Source organism: Mytilus californianus, unplaced genomic scaffold, assembly GCF_021869535.1.
Source record: "Mytilus californianus isolate M0D057914Y unplaced genomic scaffold, xbMytCali1.0.p SCAF_13, whole genome shotgun sequence".
Lineage (NCBI taxonomy): Eukaryota > Metazoa > Mollusca > Bivalvia > Mytilida > Mytilidae > Mytilus > Mytilus californianus.
This window is the reverse complement of record NW_026262615.1, coordinates 5,174,500-5,198,366: the sequence shown is the minus strand read 5'-3', so window position 1 is coordinate 5,198,366 and position 23,867 is coordinate 5,174,500. Positions and strand designations below refer to the sequence as shown.

At 31.3% G+C, this 23,867-nt stretch overlaps 1 protein-coding gene across 7 annotated transcripts in view; it reads left to right on the top strand.

Moving 5' to 3' along the window:
• Positions 1-23,266, top strand: part of LOC127723032 (MAM and LDL-receptor class A domain-containing protein 2-like) — a 77,945-nt gene extending 54,679 nt beyond the window's left edge. The window contains exons 23-34 of one of the 7 annotated variants that reach the window (XM_052229446.1): positions 756-885; positions 2,165-2,340; positions 3,141-3,225; positions 5,376-5,470; positions 6,957-7,086; positions 7,701-7,876; positions 9,399-9,483; positions 12,059-12,153; positions 13,789-13,921; positions 14,243-14,424; positions 20,305-20,386; positions 22,344-23,266. In XM_052229446.1, coding sequence (XP_052085406.1) covers positions 756-885; positions 2,165-2,340; positions 3,141-3,225; positions 5,376-5,470; positions 6,957-7,086; positions 7,701-7,876; positions 9,399-9,483; positions 12,059-12,153; positions 13,789-13,921; positions 14,243-14,424; positions 20,305-20,386; positions 22,344-22,357 — 1,383 coding nt within the window. In that variant the 3' untranslated portion in view covers positions 22,358-23,266. Of the gene's footprint in view, positions 1-755; positions 886-2,164; positions 2,341-3,140; positions 3,226-5,375; positions 5,471-6,956; positions 7,087-7,700; positions 7,877-9,398; positions 9,484-11,954; positions 12,020-12,058; positions 12,154-13,774; positions 13,922-14,242; positions 14,425-20,304; positions 20,387-22,343 lie in introns of those variants that run through there. The other 6 variants (XM_052229447.1, XM_052229448.1, XM_052229449.1 and 3 more) reach the window with 6 other exon arrangements.
• The last annotated feature ends 601 nt before the right edge of the window (positions 23,267-23,867 follow it).

Here is a 23,867-nt window from a genome sequence, read left to right as displayed (position 1 = left end):
AACATTGATTTATGAGTTTGAAAATGTTATACCGCTGTTGCCTCTTGCGTAAAAATACGTTATAGTCATATAGTCTGACTAAGTTCCCTGTTCATGTTTCTTTAATGACGTTATATCTGACCACCAACTTGCGCTCATAAACTTGTTTAACCCAGCCACATTCTGTATGTCTTTCATATGCATTTATTTGAATTATTTTGTTATAAATAAGGCCTTTTGTTTTCTCAATTGAATTGTTTCATATTTTCCATGAAGGTGCCCGTCATAGCCGACAATACAGTATGGGTTTTTCTAATTGTAGAAAGCCCTACGTTGGCCTTTAATTGCTTACATCCACTTCTTGAAATTTGGTGGAGAGTTTTCTCTTGGCAATCATACCATATCTCCTTAGTTTTATAACCTCCGTGTTCATGTCACTTTGATGACGATAAATCCAGTTTAGTTCCCTGTTTATGTCTAATCATGTCATTAACAGAGGCTATTTTTTATATTTTTGGAATGTCATTATACAGAACTTAATAAATTTGTTACTATACTGAAGTTACCAAAAGCACTCAATCGTATTTTTTTTGGTGAATTTTTAGGTGCCAATTGAGCTTCTAATGTTATTTTTTCTCTTTAATTTGTATAAACTCACCCTGTTCAATCCAACTGTTGCCCTTAAGTTGTTCAGCTCATGTTTCTGAAAAATTTATTACTATAGGTCTATAAATTGAAAAGTAGTATTATAATATTATACATATAATAATATTTAGGGAGAATCTCCATCTCCTGGAACAGGACCAAAAGCGGCATATGAAGGAGGCATGTACAAATACATAGAAGTATCGTCCCCATTGAGCAGCAACTCTGTTGCTATGTTGATGTCGTCTTCATCATTAAATGGTAAATAGTATTTTCTTATTGCTTGTTGTTTTTATTTTTTTCAACCATTCTTCTCTTATATATCACAAATGTTTAAGGCTATCAGTTAACCAACATCGTCGGCATTACTGTAAATAGAACGCATTGATAAAAGCAGTAAAATCGTGTATTTTCTAATTTCAAAGTCATGCAAATGCCCAATGGTCACCTGACAAACTGCATTCAAACTTGACCGACAACGTTACACTAAAAATATGCAATATGACATCCAAAAAAAAAATCAAAATCTTGTCAAAACCCATTTGTGACAAAACGATAGGTTTTTAGTGATATATATAATTATGTTAATTTTGTAATATCTATGGCTAATGTCTTCACAAGCTGGTAATAACCATAATTGACATAACAATGTTAAGCCCAACATTCAATGAAAATGTGTCGACAAATTGTATATAAGACAAATTACACAACTTTAATGATTTCTATTTTAAACTATGGTATTTTACCAAAATGGACCTCTGGTATTGAATCAACATCACTTTAAATCACAATTTGGACAAAAGCATAGTAAATCTTTTACACATCAGAATGATATATTTGAGAGCGTTATGAAATATAACTGATGGCTCAAACTGCCGGGAAAGAAATGGACATAACAGTGAAAAAGAGATCTAAAAAATTTAATTTCCTAATCCCGATTTCCTGTTTAAGTCTTTTTACAAATCGTGCTGTTGTTAAGTTTTAACAAGACATTTTGTCATGTGTCAGGGCGTTTTAAAGCTTGCTATTCGATAAGAGCTTTGCTAAACTTCTATGTCATTTGGTCTCAGGTGGATAAGTGTCTCATAGCCAATCATATCACATTCTTATGTATATACAAAAGTTTAATCTAGTGACATTATGACATAATAAGTTAATTCCTCCCCTTATCAAGATTGGATCTACCCTGTCTATGTAAAATGAAAAAATCAATCAGTTCAAAACGTTTATGAAATTAGACAATATTCAATTTGATGCTCTTAGTTGTCATTCTGGCGCTGTTTTTTGATTTGAAGATGACCGTTTGGCCTTTGACATTTGTAATTGATGATGACAGCTTTTATTTTCAGCTTTTAAACACAAAATTTTCTATATTAAAAAAGGCACGTTGAAAATGTGTCAAGCAAATCACAAACAATGTGCTTTTATATATATAAATGCTTCAATTCATAAGAGTCGAAAAATTATACATGCAACTTAACTTTAGTAGATCTAAACGCAAGTTGGTAGGATGAATTCGATCCGAATTGAATCTTTACAGGTGGTGACCACTGTTTGACGTTTGCATATCACATGTTTGGAGATGATGACATGGGAGATCTGACAATATCAACTGGAGTTACAGCCCCTGACAATGAACTGTTTAAAAAATCTGGTAACCATGATGACCAGTGGAACAAGGGGATGGTTACATTTACTACTAGTCCTGGAATGAAGGTTCTCTCAGTTGTTCATAAGAAATCATGTCTCCATATTTTTATATCGTTTTGACATCAGTATACTGTTCTAGAATAATTTTGATTTATTACTGAAAGTAATAGCTTTTTTGTAAATGTTTTAATCTACAAGTGATTAAGTCAATAATCTTAAAGATACTAAAGGGACATTCAAACTCATAATTCGAAAATAAACTGACAACCAAAAAAAAAAAGACAAGCAAAAGAAACAATAGTACGCAAACCACAACATAAAAAAACTAAAGACTGAGCAACAAAAACCCGCAAAAAAACTCGGGGTGATCTCGGGTGCTCCAAATTGGTTAGCACATCCTGCTCCACATGTAGTACCCGTCTTGTTGCTCATGTAAGTACAAACCCGGTGATTTCTGTACAATTCCGTAGGTTATATATAAAGGCAACAGTAGTATATCAACTTTTCCGCAAGTTTATTATTTTCTGTTTGGTATTTAATTAATAATAAAGATCCATTTTGTTACATCTTGTGATCCGTTTATTTGGCAATCGCCAATGGCAGTCAGCAGGGTTTAAGAACATCCGTAGTTCGACCTGTTAGTCAAATGCGTTTTGTTTAAATATACTTTTTCACTTTCTTGGTCTTTTGGAAAATGTTGTTTGTGCTGTATTTAGACCCCTCTACCAAGAAATTTGTTTTGCATGCACACGTGAAAAAATTGCGGGTTTTCAATTTAGACTTATATATATATATATATATAATTATTTTGGTGCTAAGCCCAATTACTATAAAATCAAATTCTTTATACGTATTTTCTTTTGCAGTTATTTGTAGAAGCTAATAAAGCAACAACATGGAAGGGAGATATTGCTATTGATGATATTCAACTTAAAAGTGGGAGTTGTGATGGTAAGAGTTTTACTCAAAAACGTTTCTCTATATTCTAAGGGAATGTGTCAGAGAGACAACACCCCGGCCAAAGAGAAGAAAACATAGTCTTGTATAGTTATGTAAAACAATAAGAAGCATGTGTACGCTAAAGGTAAAATACATGGAAATAAATTTAAAATAGAACTAAAAAAGACAATCGTTTATTACATTTTTGCTTTGAACAAGATCAAGTTTTTTTTTCAGACTGCTTAATATGAAGTCTTTACATATATTGATTGATATATTCATCTGAAAATAACATTATGCATCTATTACTAGTAGTAAAAATTTGTTTTGTACTAGCTGACAGTGACTTTGAGAACTCATAGATCGGTGTTTACTGTCCTTTGTCTTTCTGTTTGTCCTTAATGTTCCGATCTGTTGTGTGAAACCCTTTCAAATTGTTTCTTACAGTTGGTCTTATACTATGCTGTTACAACTGTCCCAGGTTAGGGAGATAGTAAAGTGCTCTCAAACATATCTATCCTTTCCTCATTTTTATGATCCTGTCCAGTTCAGGGTCTTGTGCTTAAGTGATTGTCGTTGGTTGCTGTCTGCCATAATTATTTTGTTTTATTTTCTGGACTAGGTTCAGACCGTTGGGTTTTTCTTTAGCATTGGTTTCGCCAATTGTGGAATGCAGTATGGAACCCTGTAGTTGTTTTCATCTCCGTATACTTTCGTCTGTTACAAATGGTTTTTTATTGAATATCCTGCCACATTCAAATATTTATATGAATGAGATCCAAAAATTCAAAACTTCCAAATAACATTTTCTGTCAATTTCGACGAATGCTGAATTTTCATGAGTTAATCTTTTATGGTTGAAATATTTAAGCAAAGTCAAAAGTACAAGGACATTTATTCATAGTTTGACTTTAAATTAACAGCAATTTGTTCTTTAAAGACCATGCTGGCTAAGAGCAAAACACTTTTGAGAAACCATTAATTTGATTGGTCTGTGAAAAGTCATTTTGACCTTCAATAGTAGAGTGAAATCGATCATAACATTTCAATAAAAGCACGTACTAGTACCTAACATATGGCTAAATGATATACCGTTAAAAAGCATATTATCTATACTATCTGTTTGGACGTTCATACAATATGGCTATGGTACAATTTCCTTCATATACAAATCGCACTAGTAAAACAAAAATTCCTAACTCAAAAACAAATTCAAAAAGGGAAGTCCACAATCACTGTCGAAATCAAACGTGATCAAACAAACGGAACGAGAGTTGTAAACAACTGTCATATTCCTTGCTTGAAGAAAATGATGGATTAATCCTGGTTAAATAGTTAGCTAAACATTCCAATTGAATGATATTAAACCAGTTTTGATCTGAAACTATCATTTTGATGTTAATAGCTCTGAAAAGACTAAACAATAAATTGATTAGTAATTTTTAGTTTTTCAGTTAATTTTATTCATTTCGGGAAATTCAGAACTATTCGCTTGCAGTCAATTAAAATATGTTCAGTATATAGCCATATTGTTCAGTAGTTGTTACTTACTTGAACACACCAAAATCATACTGAAATGTATGAAAAACTACCAAACAGTACTCAATCGACTGCACGCTATTTGACTGAACAGTACTTATTTGACCGCTTTGGATAAGTTGGAAAAATAAGTAAAAGTCTGATCATGAATGAATTATTTATTGTTTAGATATTTAAGATTATGTTTAGATCACTATGACCGTTTAAGACTGAAATAGATTTACTCTGTATATTCATAATCGCTTTATTTTACTGCTAATGTTTATTATATCATTCAACAAATTTCGAATGTCCAGGTGATGTTCACACTACGACTTACTTGTAATTAATGACACATCACTTTGAGATGTGCCGTGTGCAGTATATCATCCATTCTCTGACCTTTGAAATCAATTTGGACCATATCTTTGTGTAATCATCCATAAAAAAAGTTTACCTAAAAATGGTGATTAATTTGCCCACATATAACCTGTAAATATTTAAACATAATTATACTTATAATGAATTCTATTCATTGCTTATATGCCAATGATGTGACATGGGTTTATCTATATTTTCGAAAGTGATTGGAATAATCAAAACTGATATCTTTCTCTATCACAGCATATTCTCTTTCTTTACAGGTGGCAGCCAATTAGAAACATGTTCATTTGAAGTTGGTGCTTCATGTTTTTTGGTTGAAGCTACAAATGACGATTTTGATTGGACTCCTTTATCCGTAAGTCATTGCAAGCCATTGTATTATTTATAATGATTAGTATTATGATCACGATACCATAGTGAACATGTCATAGTTTGCAGCTTTTTAATTTTCCTAAAGAAAGAATTACCTCTAGAGAATTTTTAGAATAATATTTTGGTTTATCGGTTTTTCGTTGTTTAATGCATTCTGATTGTCCCTTTCATATGTTCCGTCTCTTTTGAAAACAACAAATTGTTACGTTATTTAAAGGCATGATAGTATGAAGAAAAGAAAATAATATTTTCTAAAATTATTGTTTATGTTTTTCTCACCTGTGGAAAGCAACATTTTTGCCGGCGTTGCCAAAGGCAAAATCAGGTCTATAGTAACCCCTCGACTCTGTCCGTCCGTGCATCCTTTTAGCCACTTTCTGTTTGTTGAAAGTTTACATTTTACAGCACTCGTAATACAAAAAACATTTGCATCAAAGTTTTATAGGTTTCTATGAAGGGGAATGGTACTATTTGTTTTGCAGCTTAGTAATGTTGAGTTGTAGCGAGGCAGCAGTGTTTACATTCACTGTGCAGCCACTTCCTGTTTGTCCTCATTAAGCCCCCTGTTCATTGCATTTTGATGAGGGAATATCCGACTTAACTCCCTGTACATGTCACTTTGATGACTTTATGTCTGACTTAGCTCCATGTTCGTGTCGTTTTGATGACATTATATCCAACTACGCTATCTGTAAATGTCACGTTGATGACGTTATATCCAACTAAACTCCATGTTCATGTCACCTTGATGACATTATATCCGACTAAGGTCCCTATTGATGTCATTTTGATGACGTTATATCTGACTTAGCTTCCTATTTATGTCATTTTGATGACGTTATATCTGACTAAGCTCCTTGTTCATGTCACTTTGTTGACGTTATGTTTGATTAAGCTCCCTGTTCATATCACTGTGATGACGTAATATCCAATAAAATTATATTCCTTTGATGACGTTGTATCCGACTAAATGCCCTGTCGATGTCCCTTTGATGACGTTATGTCCGAATTAGCTTTCTGTTCATGTGTCTTTCATGACGTTATAGTCAAATGAAGCTCCTTTTTTATTTCACTTTGATGACTTTATAGTCTGATTATTTTTGACTAAGCGTCCTGTACATGTCACTTTGATGACGTTATATTTGGCTAAGCTACCTGTTTCCGTCTCTTTGATGACGTTATAGTCAAATCATGCCATCGGCATAAGTTATTTTGTACATTTTCGGAATGCCATTATTCTGACATTAATAAATTTCACGCAATTTTTGTTTTTTCATGTGAATTTGCGATGTCAATTATGCTACTAAATGATTATTTGTTCATTGATTTGCATAACCTAAACCCCGTCCAATCAAAATGTTGCAGTGAAGTTGTTCAGCGTATGCACATTTCACTGAACAATTTACCAATATAGCGTCTTTAAATTGTAAAATAATATTATAATAATACTATACATATAAATATATTAGGGCGAAACTCCATCATCTGGAACAGGACCAAAAGCGGCATATGAAGGAGGGATGTACAAATACATAGAAGTATCGTCCCCTGTGAGCAGCAACTCTGTTGCTAGGTTGATGTCGTCTTCGTCATTAAATGGTAAAAAGTATAATTGGTTAAATGGAAATGAATTGGAAGAGATGCAGAATCACAAACCAAATAACATAATTAAAACAAAACATAAGTTTACATTACATGACTAGTGATACGTTCTTTATTGTCCATATAACATTGTTAAAACAAAACATAAGTTTACATTACATTACTAGTGATACGTTCTATATTGTCCCTTCACAGATGGTCATTATAAATTTTTTATATTGCTAGGTGCTGTTATTTTTTCAAACATCTTTTCTGAAACATCAGACTTGTTTGAAACTATTAGAAAACACTACCAGGTAATCAACATTGCCGTCATTACTATAAATAGAACGCATTGGTAAAAGCAGTAAAAAATCCTGATGTTTGTTTTATTTCGAATATCACCAAATGTCACCTGACAAACTACTTTTCACATGACTAACAATATAACACTAAAAATAGGCAATGTGGCATCCCAATAAAAAAATCTTAATCTTGTTAAAGTCCATTTGGGACTAAACGTTAGGTGTAGGGGATACAAATAATTATGCCTTTTGTAATAATTATGGCTAATGTCTCCAACTGCGGTCATAATCATTACTGACATAAGGATAGTATTTCTTTATTTACAGGTGGTGACCACTGCTTGACGTTTGCATATCACATGTTTGGAGCTAATGACATGGGAGATCTGAAAATATCAACTGGAGTTACAGTCCCTGACAATGAACTGTTCAAAACATCTGGTAACCACGATGACCAGTGGAACAAGGGAATGGTTACATTTACTACAAGTCCTGGAATGAAGGTTCTCTAAGTTGTTTTATTGTCAATCATTTCGAATAATTTTTAAATGTTTTAGAACTATTTTGATTTGTTATTGAAGTTATAATAAGTTTGTAAATTATTTAATAGATATAAGAAGATGTGGTATGAGTGCCAATGAGACAACTCTCCATCCAAGTCACAATTTATAAAAGTAAACCATTATAGGTCAAAATACGGTCTTTAACACGGAGCCCTGGCTCACACCGCACAGCAAGCTATAAAGGGCCCCAAAAATTACTAGTGTAAAACCATTCAAACGGGAAAAACCAACGGTCTAATCTATATAAAAAACAAGAAACACTTATGAACCACATCAATATACCTATATACGATTAAGTGAATAATTTGAATTAAAACGACATGTGCATTAGCTGTCGAATTCAATTTCATTGATTATAGGCAAATTCTCATATTTGTTTAATTACATACTAAAACGTCTAGTATACAAATTACAAAAAAGTCCTTAAGAAATAATTTACAATGCATGGACTCGTTACAACATGTTTTGTGTATTTTAGAATAAATGCCATCTAATTAAACATCGAGCTGATGTCCGTAAAAGCCTTTAGGTTATATGACTTGATGTAAACATAATTAGTAATATAAATACACAAACAAGCACGTGTCATCAAATAATTACGTTTTTTTTTCTATTTCAATTTGATTTCCAAGATTAAAAAAATATGTAAATTATCGTTTTACTTGTATTTCAAAAATTGTTTTGTGAGCAAAAATAGTCAACAAAAGGGATCTTCCCCCTTGCAGCCTTGTTTCACTTTTTTATGTCTTTTCATTTTTTGATAACTTTGAATGCTAAACCCATGCATAGCCGATCCTTGTTAAGGTTTAGATTTATGTTCGCATGAATACGGATTTAAATAAGTTCAGTTATCGACTTGCAAGCAAATAACCAGGATATCATTACCCTGTCGACGCACCCCGTCTCGCTCCGTTCGGAGTTCATGTTATTCTCATTTTGCTTTGTTGCCCTGCTTTGTCCATTCCTAATCAATTTACGAGATTTGAAATTCGGTAAGCTACTGTCGCCTTAATTGATTATTCATATGTCAATTTACTTATCGTTTAAAGTCTTGAGAAGATATCAATAAATTTAAAAAAAAAAAAAAAAAAAAATTAAAAAAAAAAAACGATATCAGCATCACATTATTTAAAGGACCAAAAACACTAATGATATGTTTGGCACATAAAAATTCACTTGTTAAATTAGAGTTGGCATGATAACATGAGTGTTGAGAGCATATTTGTTGTTGCTTTATTCTATGTACCAATAGAGTTTGTTCTTTTACCAGCTTGTGTTATAAATTACCAGAAAACGTTTCCCCTGAAACTGCAAATGTAAATGTAATGAGACAAGGTCATCATTTGTTTATCAATTAGCATGAAATTATATTCCGTATGTATATATATATATATATTTTGAGCCAAGACCAATAACTATGAATTCAAATTCTTCATATGTATTTTCTTTTTTTCTTTTGCAGTTGTTCGTTGAAGCTAATAAAGGAAAAACATGGAAGGGAGATATTGCTATCGATGATATTCAACTAAAAAGTGGGAGTTGTGATGGTAAGAGTTTTACTTAAAAATCATCTCTATACTCTAAGGTAGAAATTACTTCCACAGTGTTAAACTGCACAAAACATTAAAAAGATAAGAAGTATGGTTAAGGTTCAATATACGACAATAAGTATAAAAGAGAATTGACAAAGCTTGTCGATTCTTATATTTTACCATTGCACAAATTCAAACTGCTTATTACGTATTTATATATTTATATAAATTAGTAGTTTCGTCTGGAAAACATAGTTATCTACTACTATTAGTTGAAAATGGGCATTGCGACATTGACTGTGAGTTCTCTTCAACCAATACTATGCTGTCGTTTGTCTTTCTGTAAGTCGTTAATGTGCTAAGTAGCTATCTGTTGTGTGAAGCTCTTTTAAATTGTTTAGCTCACAAAAAATATATTTAACCCTGTCCAAAGTCAGGATCATGTACATAAATGGTTGTGGTTGGTTGCTGTCTGCCATGACTGTTTTTGTAAGGTCTAGGTTCACATAAGGCTTGATATTTAGACAGCTGTGAAAATATCGAATTTCTGTTGAATATTTTATGTTTTTCATTGGTTGCATGTCATCTAAACCCACTTTTTTAACACGAATAAAAATATTCTTTTGAGTTAAGACCTCTCTTGTGGACATCGCAGCGATTCTTACTTCTATTTTATATAAGACTGTAGAGTAGATGGAAAAATATTTTATTCGTGTTTTTGTTCTACAACCTGAAGTCGCGTACATTATTTGCTTGCCAAAGTTTATTGCTTTGAAGCATTATCTTCGTAAAACTTCAACCAAATCATAAGAAAAATCGATATTTGTTTTAATAAAAATGCTTACCATGCTATAATTTATCCTTTTGATTTCCTACTGGTACGTAGAAATTATTACTAGAATTAGTGTCTGATATAAATTGACGTAAAACAATTTAAAATTTTGGTATTTTTAAATATTGAGACAAGCGTATAAATGAGATAACTTGACGGTTCAGTTGAAGGACTGTTATGATCAATTTTAATTGATTAATATCTTATTCTATTCTATTCTTATTCTATTTCGGTCCCCGAGGGTATCATCAATTCACTAGCCAGTACTTCGGTGCTGATATGATTTATAACAAACCTTTCTTAAATTGTACGTTCATAAATTACAAAGAATTCCCTCAGGCAAAGTTGATCTTAGGTGGATTTTTAGGTCTTTTTTCATATAGCTCATCCGCTGTTTCGGTTGATATACATTATACTTATTCAGAAGGAATATAGTTACGTTACTGTTGTCAGGTCATTAAATATGACATTTTTCGGAATAAATATTGATTCACTCATAGGGTCTTTGCATCGAAAATAAACACATTTATTCTGAAACCAGTTGTTGTCATAAAACGGGTTATGTTCTTCTCGTATATTTTATTATGGTATGAAACTAAACCCCTAACGGGAGGGATTGTGCTTTTCATATGATGACGACATAATCTTTTAATCAGTTTAAATGAGGTCTGGAGCTGCCATGTCAGTAACTACTAGTAGTCCTTTATTAATTTATGTATCATTATCATTTTGCTTAGTTTCTTCTGTTACCTATTCTAAGATCGGACTCGGACTTCTTTTAAATTGAGTTTTACTATGCGTATTGATAAATGTTTATTTTACATTGGATAGAGGTATAGGGAGAGAGCTGAGATCTCACAAAACATGTTTAACCCCGCCGCATATTTGCGTCTGTCCCAATTCAGGAGCCTCTGGCCATTGTTAGTCTTGTATGTTTTTTCAAAAAAAATTAATAGATATAAGAAGATGTGGTATGAGTGCCAATGAGACAACTCTCCATCCAAGTCACAATTTGTAAAAAGTAAACCATTAAAAGTCAGAGTACTGCCTTCAACACGAAGCCTTGGCTCACACCAAACAGCAAGCTATAAAGGGCCCAAAAATGACTAGTGTAAAACAATTCAAACAGGAAAACAAACAGTCTAATCTATATAAAAAATCGAGAAACGAGAACATTTATATGTTTTGGAGTTTAGTGTGACGTCCATTTTCGCTGAACTAGTACATATTTTTGTTTAGGGGCTAGCTGAAGCCCGCCTCCGGGTGCGTGATTTCCTCGCTATGTTGAAGACCCATTAGTGGCCTTGGGCTGTGTTCTGCTCTTTTGTCGGGTTGTTGTCTCTTTGACACATTCCCCGTTTCCATTCTCAATTTTATCCTTTGCATTCAAATATTCGGCTTTGAGCGTTTCTGGTGAAGGTATTTGTAGAAAAGCGCTTCAGATGCATGAAATTTATAACGTGTTGTTTTCTTAAATTTTTAAAATAAAATCCCTGTATATACATCATCACAGATGCAGTTTTCAATTGTGAAATTTCACCAAATTCTGATAAGTGATGTAGGAGGAGAATTGCTTTTTGAAAAAATTATATACAAATGAATTGACTTAAATCTTTAAAGATTTATGAGGGGTACAAGTTTGATATCTTTCCAGATTGATCACGAAGTACAAGTTTGTTATCTTACAGATTTATTAAGAGGTAGAAGTTTGATATTTATACAAATATATCAGGATTTACAAGTTTGATATCTTTACAGATTTATCAGTAAGTTTCAGATGTGAATTTGAAACTGATGCACCGTGTATTTTTAAGGATTCCTCACAGGAGGATTTTGATTGGACTCGACATTCTGTAAGTTCTTTAAATACCTGGTTTAAAGTTTATTTTCAGATCAAATAAGCATTGGAAGAACTTTATAATGGGTATCCACGCCTATATAAATATATTTATACAGTTATATGGCAGTTTATTAAATTACATACATACCTCTGTGTTGACAGTTTTATATCCTCAGAGTTATAGAAATTTCAATATTAGTTCCCCAAAATTGGACAGTATGAGTATCAAGACCATTTGACACTAACACCTAAAAGGAACATAGCTTCACATATGATAAACATTTTTCTATTGTTGAAGAGTTTGTGTTGACTTGTCAATTAGAAAATCTCCTTACAAAGTGATGTTAATTTTGTTAATACATGAAAAGAATGATATAGCATAAGTATCTAAGTGCAGAAATGCCATTTAATGAAATGTCACTATGATGTCATAAACAAGACAAAATTTGCACACAATTGTTAAAAAATAGCCATTATAAAATAGTTTTTAGTATTCTAATCGAAGCAACAGTCCAGAAAAGACATTTAACTCACATCAAGATCTCTGTATAAAAAATGTCGTCGTAGCAAAATGTCTTTTAGGATAAGGCCATGTCTATAATTTTGATGATAATTAGTAGACTTTGAAATGAGGCGATGCGATGAATTCGGTTTTGTCGAAAACTCAGTAATATTTTTTTTTTAGTCATTTATGTTTAAATTCCCATTTGTTCATCGTATTATTTACTCTGAAGAGTTGAACTAGGTTTATTGAAGTATATTATAAAGTTTTCTCAGTGCAAAATGAACGTAGATAATTTCAATATGTGGAAGTTCATAGTATAAAAATAACTGGGAAGAGGATAAGTCAATACATAATGTTTTATAACAAATTTAAAAGGAAACGAATTTTAAGTTTAAAGGACCGAAGCCCAGAAGCTCCATAATTTCCCCCCAAAAAATCATTGAAATTATAATTAATCGATAAAAGTAATCTAAAGATTAAGACTGAATTTCAATAGAAAGTGGACAAGGCGAAAGTCTAATGCACACATCTCTGATTACCTGTTTTGATCCATTAGTATAAGTGGATATGGTGAAAGTTGAATACATACATCCCCCTTGACCTGTTTTGATCAACTAGTATGATATTTGTTAGATTTATAATCCGTTTTGATTTTCAATTCAAGGAGCCAAAAAGGAATGTTCTCATTTAATATTCTTTTCAATATTGGAAATGAAAAAAAGTATCAGTAGATATACATGACACAACGATATCATAAAATAATTTTACCGGGATAACATACAAAAAATAAATGCATAAATACAATTAACATTCAAGAAATATCAATAGATATACATGACACAACGATATCATGAAATGCTGTTAACGTACAATCAGAAAAGATAAGAAGGATTTAGACTAAAGATAAATTATACGCTACAATCTGAACAATGTATTTTTGTAGATGATGTTTTAAGCCTTAATGATAAAAATCATCATGAACCACTCCGCTTTGAGCAAAAAATGAGTGCTGTGCTCCCTTTTACACACATACACGATGACGCCTTTCGAGAAAATGTACCGAAAAACATCTTTTTAGGGATTTTGTTGTAAGAAAGTATTGTTGTAAATAAAATTTGATATCATTTAGATGATGATTTTTAGTTGACAACCCCAAGTTCAGGTACTGGACCCGAGAAAGCAGCTGTTGGAACTTATTACATATATACAGAGGTGTCATCCCCAAGAGTGATTGGAGATAAAGCTGTGCTCACAACTGAAGCTACTAACTTACAAGGTAGGCTCTTGTTGAATATATATATTTTGCACTGAGATTTTAAAATATAACTAATAGAGAATAATAGGCACAGAAAATTAAGAATATCGAAAAAATAGCCAAAATATTAAGTAATACAGAAATGAAGACATCCTATACATACCCTCATGTATTTTGAAATGAATAATTTTCTATCACATTGTTATATAAGGCACATATAAAAAAATTAAATGAATTCAAACTATTTTGACTGGGCAGTATTTTAGTATTCTTGAAAGATGGATTTCCCGCTGATGACGATTCCTAATGTCGTTCTATTGAACATTCCCTTTGTTATTTCAGTTACTAGTTGGTGTCTGTCCTTCCAGTACCATATGAAAGGGAGTGGCGTAGGAACATTAGAAATATTTGCTGGGGATAAAACAGCCTCTTTGACAAGTATTTGGAAAAAAACTGGAGAGCAACCAGATTCCGACCAATGGAAAACTGCTACTTTTGACATACCACAATTTACTAATCCTGTAGTAAGTATTTTACTACTGTTGACAACTGCTAAACCACAATTTAGAAATTATGTTGTATGTATTCTATAACTATAGCTTCATGAGCTTTGACATAGCCTTTTGTATGTATTTTGTCAATAGTAAACACTTCTCACTTCAAGGCTATTCCAAGAAATGGTAACGTATCTCAGAGACAAATACTCTCCATTCAGGGTTACGATTTCACCCAAATACTAGCAATGGAGCAGCAAAGGAGTGTTTAACCCCTGGTAAAGTTAATGTCATGACCATTTATATCTGACTATACACTAAACGTTTTTCCTATTGTTGATAACCTATATTTGCTTAAATCCACTTCATTTGGACTCTTGTAGATAAATGACTCATTGACACTCATATCCCATCTCCCTATTTTATTTCCGTGCGTTTATGGAATGAATACATTTAAGTTTACTGTAATTACTTTGATGATTTTTATCTACTTACGTTTGATATTTAGATAAATGAAACATTAGAATCCCAGAAATTGTCAGTTTTAGTTTAAAACAACAATTAAGTTTGATGAGGCTCAAGATTGACATTTCCAAGTCCAAGTGTTTAACTTGAAATTGTAGCATAAAATAAATATTAGCGTGACAGTGCAAGATTCTATTTATTGTCTCTAAAAGTTTATCTGTTTAATGATACAGTTTTGCTCCGTTGTGGATAATGGTCGGATTCGTAACAATGATTAGAGAGAAGATTTTACATTGTGATGTCTATGTTGTTCCCATTAAAAAAAAAAAAGTAAAATCACAAAAATACTGAACTCCGAGAAAAATTCAATCGGAAAGTCCCTAATCACATGGCAAAATCAAATGACAAAACACATCAAACGAATGGACAACAACTGTCATATTCCTGACTTGGTACAGGCATTTTCAATTGTAGAAAATGGTGGATTGAACCTGGTTTTATAGCGCTAAACCTCTCACTTGTACGACAGTCTTATCAAATTCGGTTATATTTACAACGATGCGTGAACAAAACAGACATTATAAATAAAATAGTCAAAATATTGGTATAAAATGTCAGTTTACATACTTGGCTTACCAATATTAATACAAAAATGTAATGCTTAGACATTATTTTAATAAAGTATTTCAATTTAAAGTTGTCTGATTTTTATTTAGATCCACAAACAAAATCCGTTTATACAGTAAACATTTAATACCAATTACATCATACATATAAAAAAAATTCATACATGAAATATTGTTAAAATTATGAAAAAAAATATATTTCTTAATGATTTTCTTAACATTTCTCAAAAAGAAATTATAACATATATACCAAACTCCAAGGCAACTTCAAAATTGGGAAGTCCATTAAACCTGACAAAATCAAACGCTATCACTCATCGGAACAAGTGAAAAACAACTGCCATATTCCGGACTTTGTAGAGGCATTTTCCAAAGAAAATGGTAGTAACAATGCTTCTAAAATAATTCAATATTGCAACAATTAAATAGAAATGGCAACCATTCCATACCTTGATTGATGAAAACATTTCTTTGCTTTGGTCTGTATTCAATCTGATTGAAAAACAGATTCTATGTCCACACTTACAGTACGGGTAGAGACTTATTACTATAAATAACGGACTGGGACATGTCGGAAATGAATAATCCGACTTTTTTATGGTAGGTAGTATGGTCATTAATCAACAGATCCAGGTGTGAACCGTAATATAATTGTCCTTTCATCTCAATCCGTGCTACAAGATAATTACGCTTCACTGATTTCAGAATCAGGTTACCTGTGATTTAAACCTCTCAGTCACTTTATTGATTAGTTCTACATCGTATTTGACATAAAATATTTTTACAGGTGAAGTACTGGAAACAACTTTGTTTTAATAAAAATAGCCTATTTTTTAATTATGGCTTTTTGTATTTCAAATGCTGTTTATATTCCTCAAAATATTATTTTCTATGTTCCCTGTTTTTTTTTGTTATGTATGTTTTTCGTATTTGTTGGCATACAGTTTTTAAAATATTTTCTCTTTAATTTCTGGAAGGTTATTTTTGTTTTACTGATTTATTTTCCACGTAAACCCATTGATTAGCAGAATGATGTGCAAAGTGCTGCTGCATACGTTTTAGTTTGACAACACTACATTTGTATTTAATTTTCAGTCTGCGTTGGGTCAGTTCTGAAATAAAAATAATTACAGTGAGCAATAATTGTATACTAGTAGTTAGGTGATTCTTTATAATTGTGAATTTACTTTTTACTGTAAACAAATATTGTCCGAAAGTTGGTGATATATAACTAAAGTAGTACGCAAATAATAACACTAGAAGAAGATAACGATATTTCTCGTGGATTAGGTTTATTTTGATATTTCTGTGTTTGTTAAATATGCATGAAATAATTGCCACTGACATGAATGGACATTAAAACTAGAAGCATTCAATCGTTTGATGACCAGTTAATTAAATATTTACTATGATTTGTAGTCTTAAAGAAATGCAATTTCTCCTATTTAAATAATTTTATGGTGCTGCATTGACTCTTAATTGCATAATATTAATTTACGCACAATGCATGTTAACTTGTATGTTGTATTTTTGACACCAATCTAAAAAAAATATTTGCCGTGAAAAGACAATTCCATGATACACTTATCAGTGATCAACAGCATGTGGTTGAACTTTGAACTTGACTTCACTCACAATACAATGATGAATGCTAAAAATAGCTGGGATTAATTTTGTCAAATGCACGTGATTTTCATATGGCGGGAAATATCGTAACAGTTAACACAGGTGACATTACTGACCGACCGTGGGAAAATCCATTCATGATTTAATTTGATACGTAATGATTGGCAGTACTGTGAGTTAGTTTTGAGGCTCATGATCGAGATCCATTAATAATTGATTTACCAGAATAGAAAATTTAATCCTTGTAATTATAAACAAAACAAGCTTTAGTCTTCTTTAACTATTTTATTTATTATATTTATTAGTCAACACCCAGATTCCTATTTAAATAATTTTCGGACACCTCCTTTAAAGTTCGCGAATTATACAATTTAAACTGCCGACATCAATTTACAAAATCTTACTGACTGCACGAGCTTTAGAGAATGGCTAGAAATACGACGCAAAAGTAAAGACGGCTGATCGTGAATAGTGTAAAACTTTGATTTTCATGTATTGATTGACACAATTCGTAAAATATGTTTATAAAAAACACGATTTTCATTAAAATTTCAAACATGAAAATAGAAAGGCAATATCTTTGTTATAATACAACGAGTGTCAACAAATCTGTTATTTCCATTATATGTAAATTTATTAACAAACAAAATTCAAAATAATGCTGGATAGTAGAATATTGACGTGCATATGAAAAGTTTTTTTTATATAAAAACTAGGAATCGAAAGATGATCACTGCGTTATAAATATTGTAAAAAAACAATTGTTTCAAAGAGATTAACGGGAAATATATGTCAAAATAGAAGCACGGATGATCTGGCTGACCAAATTGTTTTACTTGCGAGAAATGATTGACTGGTATGAATAGACGTAGAGGCTCCGACGGGGAACGTGGTATCGAAAGGAAAAGAACAGTTTATTCACAATGCCTATATTCAATTTGTTTATATACTTTATAAATATGATATGTTGGCCTTAGACTTAAAATTGTGTTTCTATTAATAACTTTAAGGAACAGGACGTTAAAAAGGGGAAATATTGTAACCATCAACGAAAACTCGTATAATTTACGGGATTGATGTCTCAACATTTTGATTAAAACTTCGATTGAAAACAGTCCTGGTTGTTATGATTTTGAATAAAATGAAATATTTACGGTTTACAAATACAAATACAAATAGTTTATTGGCACAAACACAATTATTATAATTGGCAACACATTTTTACAGTACGTACATTGTTAAAAATCGTCTTTCTTTCATTTTCAAGTTAAAAAAAAGTTGATCCCATATTCATGATATTACATTTTTATTTTTATTGTAATTTTTTCTTTGAATACAAAACAATATTTTACATTTATTATCTATCCTCCATAATACTAAAATATCTATACAGGTAAAATTTAATTCTAATCAACCTGGTACAGATTGATTTACGACCTTCCACTCAGATATTGTACAGGTTAATATCACAGCAGGTGTTAATTACACTGAGACAACTGTCCGGCCAGTCTGACATCTAGACGGATTAAGACACCATAATAATAAGTCTCTACCCGTACTGTATCTTAGCTTACAAGGATCAGAAAACACTCCGTTTTACTTTCTGTTCTGGATATTATTACACCAGCCAATGGCATTTCCGACATCAAATTTTTAAAGGTGTGGATCATCACGACAAAACCAGAGGATCCCGAAAAGTCCTTAAAACAGAAAGTAGCACGAAGCGTTGCCAGATCATTTTTAGCAAAGTGTGAACACATTTGTTGAAAAATTAGATTGGTCTGTATTGATAAATAACCAGATAAAAGTTCATTTACAATTTCAAATATTAAAACATATTTCTGATGTTTTACTCTTTCTGTCAATGGTAACCGCTTCACTTATTATTATTGTAATAGCGACTGTATGTTAAAATATCATTTGCTTGGATTTAGGTATTTCAACTTGTAACAATAAAGTCTCTAAAGAATTAATAATTCAGGTAGATTTTTAAATTAAATAAATCCTTTAAATAAACTTATCATCAATCTTTTTAGAGATGTTACACTTTTTCCGTTTAGAATCAGGTTTTCAAAAGATTTCAACATATTTAAACAAATCTATATATCTTTTGGTTTTAGTCTTCGTATCTGTAAATTCTTCATACTTAAATCAAATGGATCTGACATTCAGGCATACGGCATTACACCTTTTAAGACAATTTTTGTAGAATTCTACGTACAATTTTATTCTAATGTATCTCAGTTTGATACAAAAAATTAGAAGCATATCGAATGAGTTTTAAGAAGTATTGATTTACTTTGTTTTGAGTTTCTGCCTCCAGATTGGGATACATAAGTTTTATCCTACCATGCAGAAGTTATAACAAAAATTGATGGACGATACAAAAGGAATATTCAATCTCATCAATCGATGACCAACTGACAACGTCATGGCAGAAAACGAAATCGAAAGACAAACCGTTGTTATAATGTAGGCATACGAGCATATCTCTCACCATTGAAAATGTTCACACTAGTTTGTCTATTATCATGCTGTTCATTCTATTTACTTTTGTCTTGGGAACAAATTTTGCGGATGAAAAACATTTCTTAGCTAACTGATTTATGTTTCTGAGTGAATTAATGGTATCCTGATTGTTCACGTGAATTCTAATCTGATTAAAGAAAATCATACCCCTTTGCTTACAAGCATTTGACAACGCAACTTCTACTTCCTGGTTCCAAGACCTTTCATGATCCTCTTTTATTGTTATAATGATACACATCTTCAAAAAATTGTAGGCAGAAGTTGCATTGTCTGATGTATTAAAGTATAAAAAGTGTTGTAGGTCCTTGTAAGCGAACCTGTATTTCAATCAGATTGTATGAATTCTATCACGGGTTTTACCTTCTGAAACACTTATTCACTTTATTCAAAATACATGTGTCATGAATTAGTTAGAAAGATATAGGTAGCCATGTTCATAAAGAAAAGTCTTCGTAAAAATCACTCAAAGTTAACGAACAATTTGATATTAAACGCAATTAATTTTTCAGAATATCTATAAAGTATACATGATTTATAAATATTAGTGTTGTATGGAATTTTACATAAAAGTGAAATGTACGAGCTTGAATCAATAGAAACCCTTAATGTCATAGAAATAATTATTAATGAATGATTTCAAACATTTCATCTGCCTTTTTTTCAGATCACTATAGAAGGAAGCAGAGGTTCGTCATACCGTGGTGACATTGCTATTGATGATCTAACCCTCAGTTCAGGCGGATGTAGTAAGTACAACTCCATTTTGTTCATTGTCCTGAATATGCATGAAATATTCCCGACTTGATGTTTAGTTAATAATAGTCAATAAAACTTTCGGTTAAATATTAATATTTAAAGGGGACTATATGCTTAAATTAGAATACTTTTGGTTAGGATGATTGATTAATTAATTGATTGCTGTTTAACGCCACTTTCAGTACTATTGGTTATTTCGCGGTGGCCAATTTTGTTTTGCGGAAGAAGCCGGTGTCCCCGGTGAGAACCACCTAAATTCAGTCGGAAAACTGGCAATCCTTGTTAAAAAAAAAATTGGTGTTGAGCCAACCTGCCACGTGTGGGACTGAACTCATGACCACAGTGTTGACATGCCAGTGATGCATTAGATAGATAAATTAGACCACTCGGCCACCGAGGTTAAGGAAGTTTGTTGGTGAATTTTTATTTTATAACATTTTAATAAATAAAATTTACGTTAAAAAATGAAAAAAATGAATAAGTCTATACATACACGACTTTTTTTTATTTCCTCCACTGAAAACAAAGTTCCAAGACAGTTCCAAATCATCGACTTTGAATATCATAATGGCAAAATTAGCTTTTCTTCTAGTGATAGTGTTCTTTATTTGCTTAATAAATTCCACTGTTCGCAGTTAAAGAAGGTCTTTAGAAATATTAGGAAACTGTTTACTCGCGTAGTGGTATTAACCATATGTAGATTCGAAAAAATTCTATAGAACTTTTGGATAATTTTAAATCTTTGAGATTTATTGTATCAAAACCTTTGATTTTCAACCCTTTAAACCACCATTGCCCATGTGAAACTGAAAAAAAATAGAAATATTATTGCTTTTGGATTATGGCATAATTTGTTAATAGTGAACAAAAAGGTAAAACAAGCTACACCGAGGAATAATTCATCAATATGCTGGGGTTTCTTATTGACAACATATTTGTTGAAGAAGGAGGTAGACTTTTTCAACAAATTGTTGGCATTCCTATGGGAACGATATGTGCGCCTCTCCTTGCATACCATTCTTATTTTCATATGAGTCGGAGTTCCTTCAGACATATATCAAAAACAAAAAGATCAAAGACGCCAGATCATTTAATTTCACATTTAGATATATTGATGATGTTACCATTAGCAACGAAACTTGTCTAATTGTGTTCCATTATTATATCCTCCAGAATTGAAATTAATGAAACAACAGACACGGCTTCCTCCGTCTCAATTTTAGACGTATACCTCGAATTGAAATAAGCGGTCATCTAAGCACCAGAATCCATGACACAAATATGACTTTACTGCAATTCTGCGGTTATCAAACGTAAATCCGAAACACGATGTTTTTGCTACAAACAAGCGATAATAAAAACTGTCATCTTAAATGCAACATGTGATATTCTACTTGAACATTTAAATCAGTTGATTTTGTATTAATATTGGTTGTCATAAATGTGAGTATTTATTTCCTGATTAAAATGAAAAAAAAGAAATAAAAAAAGGCTACATATATATTATCATTGCACTTTATTAAATAAGCAGAATGAATAAGAAGAAATAACTGATAAAAAATGTAAAACAGTTGAATTGATCAAAAAACTTCAAAACTTATCTTTATAGAATTACAGCAAACTGTAAAAAAGGGACGAAAGATACCAGATGGACAGTCAATATATGATAAGAGCTCTCGAAGGTTATTGGTGCATATTTGTTTTATTCAGGAACATTCTTTTCGGTAATACGATTAACAAATTTGCAGGAAATCGTATATTCCTCCGATACAAATTTGCTGGAAGTTGTATGTTCCTTAATGAAATTTTACGAGAATTGCCGAAAAGAAACGAGATCATAAAGATTTTTATCGCCCACAATGTTGTTCAAGGTCTTTTGATACCATAGTGGTAGTTTTGCTCCTAACAGTCTCATATATATAACAGTTAATGTTTCCTCTTTTGTAGATACAAGAAATTAAACAGAGAGAGAATAACCCTGCATAATGACTTAATGATCATGTGATATAACAAAAAGAGATAGTCCTACATAATGACTTAATGATCATGTGATAACAATGACTTGTACTTGATCTTGTCTATAAGTTGAACAAAAAACACTCAAATATATATATATATATATATATATATATATATATATATATATATATATATATATATATATATTCATTTTGTAACTTAATCAAATGAAATTTCCATATCATATTCTTTGAGAACCCTATATTCGATATATTTACACTTTTTATATATAAGTATCGTTGATTTGGATTGGTTGATAGCTAGTGTGTTTCGCATGCATTGTCTCATATTGGATGCATTTTTTTCTTATTTAATCGCCATTTTTTACAAAACGATATGTCTTACCTGGTATTTGTCTAAATGTAACTATGTTTATCATTCATTAGAATAAAATCATCCTACATTGTCATAATGGCTAAAACGAATCTATGCAACACATCCTGCTCCAAAACACATTGACTTTACCAATGCAATAATAATTTTACAAGTGGTAATCTTTTACCACTTTTTACAGCTCTTATGAGAATTTCTTGTGTCTCATTTAGAAATGTTAATCTACGATACCAAGTATCAAGCAGAAAGTATTTGTCAACAAAATTTAACATGTAAATTCTATAAAAAATCGTAATATGATTTCCAGCTTCAGTTTCGTCGTTTGTAAATCTAAACAAATATTTTCTTCTGAAAATGTACACAGGGATATAAAAAAATAAAAGAAATTGATTAAAATTGTTTAAAATCTTAGTTTTTACCATGAAATTTATTCACACATGCATGACATATATGTATATTTTTTTTAGACGTATAAGATATATTCAGTATCAGTTAGTTAGTTTAATAAAATATTCATTAAACATTATTGTTTATTTAATCATACAATTTACTAGAAAATGTAATTTATAATTCGCATGTAATTACCAACCACTTATCTAAAGCGTTGTTGTGCATTTAATACATTTATTGATGATATCTTTGGTGTATTCGATTTTTGTTTTGAATAGTAAGATTTTTCATGACCTAAAACAAAGAATTTGTATCTACGATTCTAATTTTTGTAGAAAAAGCTGTGTGAGTTAATAGAGCAAGGAATTCTTCGTCAGTGTCTCATCAATATTTGGATTTACTTTGCAAGACATCGAATAGAATTTTCTGTTTTACTATGTTTTAATTATCACTGTTTAAACTATCATTTACATGTTTCCCCTTTTCAATTTGTGATTTGGTTACGTTTAAAGGTAAATGATGACTTATTGTATCCTCCAAAAGAAATAAACAACAATGCCTTTCAATATATAAATGGTAGCATACGCTATAAATTTATTGCCTTGGGATACCATACGGCATACTTTGTTAATAGTGAACAGAAAGGTAAAACATGCTACACAGAGGAACAAGTGATCAGTATGCTAGAGTTTCGTATTGAAAACAGATCTGTTGAATTTGGAGGTAGAC